Source organism: Fundulus heteroclitus, chromosome 18 (genome assembly GCF_011125445.2).
Source record: "Fundulus heteroclitus isolate FHET01 chromosome 18, MU-UCD_Fhet_4.1, whole genome shotgun sequence".
NCBI classification, from domain to species: Eukaryota; Metazoa; Chordata; class Actinopteri; order Cyprinodontiformes; family Fundulidae; genus Fundulus; species Fundulus heteroclitus.
In genome coordinates, this window is record NC_046378.1 from 28,790,752 (window position 1) to 28,800,090 (window position 9,339).

Genomic DNA, 9,339 nt, shown 5'->3' on the forward strand with positions numbered 1-9,339 from the left:
CAGCTTGTGAAATTGCAGTAAAAATTGAATTACAGTATAAGGTGCAGCAGTGATTTAAAAGTAAACTATTTTAAATGTAGACGATGCAGGAGAAGTCACAGTGTACAGGTGAGTATTTTTAAAACCATTTGTATGTGCAGAATTGATTGTGCAAGGGCATTTGTGCAAGAATACAGCTTGTAATTTACCGTAGATTTAAAGTACAGTATAAGGTGCAGCACTGATTTAAAAGTAAAACATTTGAAATGTAAACAATGCAGAAGAAAGTCACATTTTTTTTTGTACAAGAAAATAGTTTCACTTGTACAAAAATCAGTCTGAAATGGATCTGAAAATGTTGCAACATTTAAATAGAGCAATGATTCATCAATATCTCTAACTTATGTAGGACGGAGGAGGGTGTATAAACCCCGCCCAGGGGTGTCGGCCTTTAAGGTGTGACACAGTTTGAGTTGGATACAAACTGGAGCTGACGGGGAGTCTCTGTCACTGCTCATCACATCATCAGAGGAGGTAAGAGCTTTTATTTCTATCCTTCTTTTCACACTTTGATATTATTTTATCTGCTCTGGTTGCATTGTGGTAATTGATTTAATTAAACTGCTTCCTTTCGCATGGAGAAGATGTTTCAAAACTTCACTCCAGCTTTTGTTATCACAGATATCAATTTGAATTCCTTAAGGAGTAAATTTAGGGAAGATTAAACTTTACATCGTTTTCATGTAGTTTTTATGTAGTTTCAAAATATAATAAAAACAAAACAGAGGAAATGGCATTAGCTTTTACAAATAAATGGCTACAGGTGACTAATTTTTTTTTTTTTTTTAGAAATAATGTTAATTGTGGTTTTTCTCTTACTAACACTTACATGTGAAGTAAGTGTTAGTAAGTAGTAATAGCAGGTAATACTGTTGGTAAAAGATCAAGATTACTCTAAGTCTAAATCTGCAAGGGGTATTAACAATTTGGACTTGACTGGATATGTTTACTTGCTTAAATGACAAAAATTTAAGAGAAAATTAGTTGATTGGGAATAAAACTAGACGGACAAGAGGCAAAGGTTTACATAAGATCATTTTTAAAATTCAGAAATCTTTATTTATTTCCTGTGATTAACATAAGAGAAATGTAATAAGTAATTTGTTGAAGTCTGATCATTTGTTGCTTGCTACTTTTAAAGCATTCATATTTCCCCCCCAAATTTCATTGTATATCTGCTTACTCAGTAAGGATAAGGAAGCATGTTTTTAAAGCATTTGTGGAAATTGGATTGCTTTAGAAGAATTACCGCTATTCCACAGAAGAACAGACACCCACTGTATATGATGATCGTAACACCGAATGACAACAATGAAGGATTGAACTTAAAAACTGGAAGCAAGTAAAGAATCAAGGTTTTGTACCTTCAGCACTGAAAAATAAACCGCAAGCAATGGATAATTAAGAAACACAAAAAAACTTGAAAAAAGTAAAGATGCAAATAAGAAAAGAACCCATCCAAGAAAATATCCTTAAAAAATTGATTTTTTTTTTTACGTTATACAACTTTACTGCTGCCCTTTTCCTTCTGCCAGCGACTGAATCACCAAAAGGTCAACTCTCGCACCGAGCCGGCTCTGACAGACAGTCCCAGAATGACGCACCAGTTCCCAACACTCTCCGAGGCTCAGAAGAGGGAGCTCCATGAGACGGCTCTACGCATAGTTTCTCCAGGGAAGGGCATCCTGGCTGCAGATGAGTCTGTGGGTCTGTAGTACTGTGGCTTCCCTCTTACTTGTGCATGTAAAAAAAAAAAAAAAAGATTTCTGATTAAAACCGCCTTGCTTCTGAAGTCTATAGAGAGGATCCTGCGGCGAAATGTGAGCGTAAACACAAACCTGTCATCTGCAGGCAGCATGGCTAAGCGGCTGGCCCAGGTGGGGGTGGAGAACACGGAGGAAAATCGCAGGCAGTTTCGTCAGATCCTCTTCAGTGCGGACGATCGCATCAACAGCTGCATTGGCGGCGTCATCTTCTTCCACGAGACCCTGTACCAGCACTCTGACAACGGCGTTGCCTTTGTGAAAATGATCCGGGACAGGGGCATCCTGGTTGGGGTCAAGGTCAGTCAGCTCACAGCTGAACGCGCTGCGTAACGCAGACCAGAGCTGATTGAAAGTCTCTCCTTCCATCAGGTGGATAAAGGCGTCGTTCCCCTGGCGGGAACGTGCGGGGAGACCACCACACAAGGTCAGACAGGCTCCTCTTCGCCAATCCACTCTTTTTTTTAGACATTCAGGCGTCACACCTAACCTTTTAACCTTTCTCCACAGGCCTGGACGGACTGGCGGAGCGCTGTGCGCAGTACAAGAAGGATGGAGCGGTCTTTGCAAAGTGGCGTTGCGTGCTCAAGATCAGCGACTCCAATCCGTCAAAGCTGGCGATCGCGGAAAATGCAAACACCCTGGCGCGCTACTCGAGCATCTGCCAGCAGGTCAGAGGGGTCGGTAGTCTGCGCGCATTGTACGGTTTGAAACGTGCGACGTGTTGACTGATTGCCATTGCTGCCTTGGCCAGAACGGCATCGTGCCCGTCATTGAGCCGGAGATCTTACCTGACGGTGATCACGATCTGAAACGCTGCCAGTACGTCACAGAGAAGGTGGGTTTTTACTTTTGTTTCGTTTTCACATAGCTGACACACAGTGTGCTTTAAAACTGACACGTTTAGACGACCGCAAGAGACGGTAGACTTACAGGACTGGGAAAAAGTTTTTAAACCCCCCCCCTCCCTTATTTTCTTTAATTTAGCCCCGGATTAAGCAGATTTTCTAGCCCCATTCAGCATCTTATTGAGAGTTTTTCAGCTAGTCTTTCTCTAATTCTCTGTCTAGTCGTTGCGCCTCTCCAAGAGCCCATATTGTGACGTGTTTACTTACAGAACAGACAAGTGGAGGACAACATAAGAAGTTTGAGGTCTGAAAAAATAAACTATTTTACTGCAAATGGACAGAATCTAAAAGTCATGTCTCTAAGAAAAGTGTAAAACATACAATCAGGGAGCTGACAAAGGACCTGAGCTATTAATCCTCCTGTATCTTTTAGGTAATAGCCTTTTGTGAATTCCCCCCTTTCTAATGCTGAAATACAATTTTCCCTCTGTCATACGTTTTTTTTTATATATATTGTTCAACTATTCAGCTTAAAGTATAGAAACCATCCATCCATTTTCCAACATGCTTTTCCCTATTGGAGTCACGAAGGGTGCTGGTGCCTATCTCCAGCTGTCATATAGAAACTAATGTGCTGATAATAACAAACGTTCATGTTTTACTCCGCAAAGGGAAAAAGTTAGTGGAAAAATCTTTGAAAAGAGACTCTTAAAAAAAACAACAACTTAAGACCAGCTTAAAGGATAACAACAGAATTTGGCTTCAGGGAAGAAAAGATAAGATAGTAGTCATAGGAAAGAGGAGTCAAGTAGGACGAGGTGCATCAAATATATACACAGTGTGTCCTCGTTATACCATGGATCAAAAGGAGTAGGTAAGAAAAAGCAAAAAGAAAGAAAAAAAAATACAAAAAGAAATAAGGCAGAGGATGTCTTCTGTACATTCACTGTGGCTTATACGCGTGTGTATTGACATATATTCGGGTGTGGTAGCAGCAGAAGTCACTTCTTTCAGGATTATTGCACAGTGTATTAAATAGAATTGCTTGTTGGTTATTACACTTGCAGTTATAGTTACGGTTGTGGTTACAGTTATAATTACAGTTATTAAAAACCCAATGATTTAAGACTTTAGCCCAACCAGTTCAAACATTCTCCATGTTTCAGGTCCTTGCCGCCGTGTACAAGGCCATGTCGGACCACCACGTGTATCTGGAAGGCACTCTGCTCAAACCGAACATGGTGACGCCCGGACACAGCTGCCCCACCAAGTACAGCCCAGAGGAGGTGGCGATGGCGTCCGTCAGCGCCATGCGCCGCACCGTCCCCCCCGCCGTCCCAGGTCAGTCAAACCGCTGCGATGTGCCCACCCAGAAACACTCACAAGCATTGAAGTGTGTTCACACTGCATCACATCATAAAACCCGAGCTGCGGCGTGTGACTTACTGGTATTTTGTGTGATAGACCAACACAAAGTGGTGCATGATTGTGGAGTGGAAGAAAAAGGAATGAGGGCTTTCAAATTAAAAATCTTAAATTGTGTGGTGTTCATCCTCTGAGTCAATTCTTTGCAGAACCACATTTCAAAACAATAACAACATACAGCAGGGGTGTCAAACATACGGCCCGCCGAACGATTTAGTCTGGCCTGGTAGCTAAATGCATTATCATTATTTAAAAAAAAAATTAAATAAAAAAATCTTTTTTTGTTGTTTTTTTTTGCAGTGTCCTGTCTGGCAATGTGGCAATAAGAATGGTTGTCTTAATGTCAAAAAGAGCTCATCAGATTTGACTTTCGCAAGTGGAGCAGTACTGCTTTTGCCATAGTGCCCCGCTTGATTTATGAATGTGAATAGTTTTATTATGATTCATGTGGGGAATCTCTCAAATTATATGGACACTACAATGGGAAAGTAGGAAATGAAAGGAAGAACAAGAAGAATAAAAGAAAAGGTGAAAGAAATAGGAGGTAAAAGGAAGAGAATGATAAAACAATTATTGAAAAAAAAAAACATGTACTTCGTTTAATTGAAAATCTGCAGTTCCTATATTGTCCACGAGGGGCGCTGTGTTTTAATCAGCAGATGGTAGCACTGAGCTTCAGTTGTGGAAAATGGATTTTAAATCATTTCTTAATTTTTATCTGTTTGATGTATTTTGTCATGCAGTGTTTTTAAGTTCCAAAAAATGTGAATAAATGTTTTCAACATTGTACAATCACTGTGATCAGTTCTTATGCATAATGCACTTTAGTAAATGTTTAACTGAGTAAAAGTATTGTTGAAATTGCACATACCTTTTTTCAAAACGCTGAGGTTATTCATAATATATTGTGTAAAAGTGAAATTCATTTAATATAAAAATCAACAACAAGTCCACATTTGTTAGTTCTATTTAATCTTGCAATGAGTTTACTCGTGTGGCCCTCTTGAGATCAGATTAAGCTGAATGCGGCCCCTCAACCAAAATGAGTTTGACACCCCTGGTCTACAGACATATGGTATGTCTCTACCAGCTTTGCACATCTACAGACTAATATGTTTGCTCCTTCCTTGCAAAGCACAACGAGTTTAGTCCAGGTAAACGAAGAGCGTCTGAAGATACATATTAGGTCTGGACTTTGACTGGTCCGTTGGAACACGTGAGCATACTTTGTTCTAAACCATTTTATTGCAGCTCTGGCTTTATGTTTAGGGTGGTTGTCCTGCTAGGAACTGAACCTCCACGCCCGTATTTAGTCTCCTACAGCCACCAACATGTCTTCTTCCTGGATTGACCTGGATTTAGCTCCATCTGCCTTCCCATCGGGTCTAACCAGTTTCAACGTCATTTCCTGAAGAGATGCGAGCCCTCAGCATGATGCTGCCACCACCATGTTTTACAGTGCAGACGGCCATTCAGGTTTGTTTGCTCCCGTCTGACCAGAGCAGTTTCTTCCATCCTGCTCCTTCCCCTACACGAGGTGTGGAAAGCTGTCATTGGGACTTCCTGACGCTTTATTTTTTTCTTTTTCCCACACAGAAAGGCCAGATTTGCCGGGTACCACCCTAACAATTAGACTATTGACAAAGGGATGTAAGTGCAATGCCATGAAGGATAACAAGTAGTGATGTTCTACTCCCCGCAGGGATTTGCTTCCTCTCTGGAGGTCAGAGTGAAGAGGAGGCCTCCATCCACCTCAATGCCATCAACAACTGCCCTCTGGCTAAACCCTGGGTCCTGACGTTCTCGTTCGGCCGGGCCCTGCAGGCGTCGGCCCTCAGAGCCTGGAGAGGACACAAGGAGAATGAAAAAACCGCCACAGAGCAGTTCATTAAGCGAGCGGAGGTACATTTCCCCGACATTTTACACTGAGCGCAAGAAAACAACACGCTGCACGTAAAAGCAACAATTTAGCCGAGTTTAATTTGCTGCATGTTTCTGTGTGCCGTGTTTTCCCCCCAGGTGAACAGTCTGGCGTGTCTGGGGAAATACAGCGGCGGCGATAACCACGGCGAGGCCGGCCATCGCATCTTCGGCTCCTGCCACGCATACTGAACAAAAAAAAAAACTATCAACGTTTTAAACTAGAAATATGTTTTACCTCTTAAGATGTATCGCAGGTGAATAGTACTGTAGACACGTAGACACGATCAGAATAGGTGACAACCATAAATACGTTGACTGTTTTATTGCTTTGTTTAACGAAGATAATCAGGAATGTATCCAGGATGTCAGATTTATGAAGTGTGTCTACTTTTTTTTTTTTTTTTGCATGATATGCGTGAGGTCAGTTCATGAGGCGATGCCACAACTAAGGCTTTACAGTATTAAACCGTGCTCACACGATTAACGCTCTAATGCTATTACATCATTTTGGCCTGATAGCATTGACTGAAGTTTACACCCAAACGCACGTCATCTAAGTAGTGTAAATTGCTATTTACGTGATAAAACTGATGCCGCCATTCATCGCCTCTTCTGAAAAAGCCACTGCTTCTCTGAGCGAGCGTGAAAGTGCTTAGCTGAGTTTTCACATTCATTGAGCAGTGGTCATGCAGACATTAAATTAATATTGCCCGGTATTAGCTATGAGCTAACTGCCTCCCTGCTGTCATTCACAGGATGATTCTCTGTTAAATAGACATGGTTGAAATGTAATGCAATAAAAAATGCTGGTCAGTTAAAGCCTGTTTTTCTTTCTTTCTTTCCACATGCATAAAGATGCGCTTCATTATGTTTTCATTAAAAATAATAATAATATATAAAATATAAAATAAAATATGATATATAAAAATATATTTGATATTGTAAGGCACATGCTAAACAGGAATATTATTAACACAAAAAAATTCTGAAATCATTTGGTATTTGTATTGGTTTTATGGGTTCTCATTTTACTCTGACTGACATAAAACAGAATAAATGACCAAGTTTCATCGTCCCTTTTGTTCAGGCATGTAAATGATTCACTCTGCAATCTGCTTTTTTTCCAATGATAAACCCTCGACATGCACGAGACTAAACACACGCCTCTAGCTCCATCCACCGGAGGAAAGAAGGCTAAATTGAGGGACTTTTCTTTGCTTTCTTTGGCATAAATGGTTACATCCTGGGTAAATTATATTTTCTTTTTTTTTTATTTTTTATTAATTTTTGTATAATTGGCATTGAAAGTTGTCTACATTTATTGGGCACATAAATAATGTAACTAAATATGTGAAAAAAGGATTAAAAAAACAAAAAAATAAAGAAAAGAGAAAAAACACACAGTTCATGTATATGTACAGCTTTTAAACAAACACACTTATTGTCTTTATAAATATAGCAAACAGCAATGCTTCATAACAGAATTTTCTAAGACTTACAAAAACCCGCTTTATCAAATTGCCAGATACATTTCAATATTTCGCCACCTTTTGTCAAAGAGTTCAGAATTTATAGGACATAGGATAGTAGAACAGAGGTAAATTTTTTCCATTATATATACATGTTGAATTCTTTGTTTCCATTCTGTTATTGCTGGGGATTCCAAATCTTTTCAATTCACTGTGATTAGTTGTATTTTTTTGCAACCACTAATAAAATATATCAAATATATCTTTGATTTGTATTGAAATACTGATTTGACATAACCCCCAGTAAATAAAACTGAGGATTTAATGGAACCTCCATTCCAAAATCTTCTCAAACACAATCTTGAAATCTTGCCAATATTTTTGGATAAACTGACGATCCCAGAATATGTGTGTATAGAGTCCTGTCTATGTCTACAAAATTAGATATAATAAGAGGGGTGTAAAAATACCTAACTTTCCATTTCATTTTACCATTTTAATAGTGAAAGGTCTGGTCTTAAATCCTACTGAAATGTAGTGGTGTGAAAATCATCTATTTTGACTGAATCAAAAGAATTATGCAAAAAAGAGTGAACTAATATTTCTCCACGGTTAAATACCACTCATTTGACATTTATGCAAACCCTTGACTTAGACTTAGACAACCTTATTGTCATTTTGTATGTACAGAGTGCATACAGAACAAAATTTTGTTGCATACAGCTTCCGACAGTGTAGGATTTCAGGTGGAATAAGGCAGCATTACATTATAATATAAAGTGCAGCAGTGATCAGATGTAACAGTGCAGGCGAAAAAAAGTGTGCAAGAACAGTGTGTAGAGAAGATGGCAGTTGTTGTCGCCAAAGGGATTGTTCGTTTTCTTTTTTTTCCCCATTGTGCCAGACTGGTTATGATAGATTTAATCAATTGATAAGTGATGCCGTTTGGCTTTTACTCGAACATTAAAATTAATTTAATGGTCTCCAAAATTTAAACATGATCAACAAAGAAACAGAATAAATCTTCAAGGGTGCAAATCCTTTTTCACAATGCCATTTTTACTTTTTGTTTGTAATAGGAAATAGGACTAAAATGAAAGTCCAAAGAGTTTCATCAAAAGAAACAAAGGCCACGTTGTTTGGAACAACCCCAGGTTGAAAGATGGACGAAGAAAAGACATAGATATCTTTATATCTGGATGTACTGTATATACCTCATGCACCTTTTCCTCCTTTGTGCGCCTTCTGTTGCTTGTAAGAGCAACAAGTAAATCTCTCCATTGTGAGAGCAATAAAGTTCTATCTTATCTTATATACTCAGCATGTCAGCACTTTGCCAAGGTCTGAAGCAGAACACCCAAACGTGTCACTTGTAGATGAAAGCAAACCCCTTTTGAAACACGAAGGGCTAACTGTACTGACGTTTGACCTAAAAGAGTCAGCACCCACCAATAAACATTTACTATGGCCTTTTTTATTGTGATTTTTAAATCTATAAAAATACAAGTGTGATTCCAAAAGTAGAGCAACAGACTAAAAAAAACAAAAAACATTTTAGATGCAGCTCACTGGAGGGTTGTGCTAGTTTTAGAACGGGCTTGAGGGCACCACATGTGGTCCTCGGGAGCTACCATGTTGGTGAGCCCTGGACATCACCTGCTGCCCATTTGACAAGGAGCGGGCGCCCTCTAGCGTTGAGCAGTGGAAGCACAGAGAAGGACGTGAAGTGAAGAATATTTTCTATTTGTAAAAATATTCTTTAAAAATGCATCCATGTTGTTGTTGTTGTTGTTGTTAAAATATAAGGAATCACTTTAAATTGAGACAGTAATTATAAGAACAATGTATAAAAGGCCATATGTGGACGGGATA

The 9,339-nt window shown here is 39.2% G+C and overlaps 1 protein-coding gene across 1 annotated transcript; it reads left to right on the plus strand.

Moving 5' to 3' along the window:
• Positions 1–264: 264 nt before the first annotated feature.
• On the plus strand, positions 265–6,199 carry aldoca (aldolase C, fructose-bisphosphate, a). Its single transcript, XM_012874561.3, has 9 exons — positions 265–513; positions 1,575–1,746; positions 1,891–2,102; positions 2,175–2,229; positions 2,313–2,473; positions 2,557–2,640; positions 3,817–3,991; positions 5,778–5,977; positions 6,095–6,199. The coding sequence occupies exons 2-9, from the start codon at positions 1,635–1,637 to the stop codon at positions 6,185–6,187; spliced, it is 1,092 nt and encodes a 363-aa protein (XP_012730015.1). The 5' UTR covers positions 265–513; positions 1,575–1,634; the 3' UTR covers positions 6,188–6,199.
• The last annotated feature ends 3,140 nt before the right edge of the window (positions 6,200–9,339 follow it).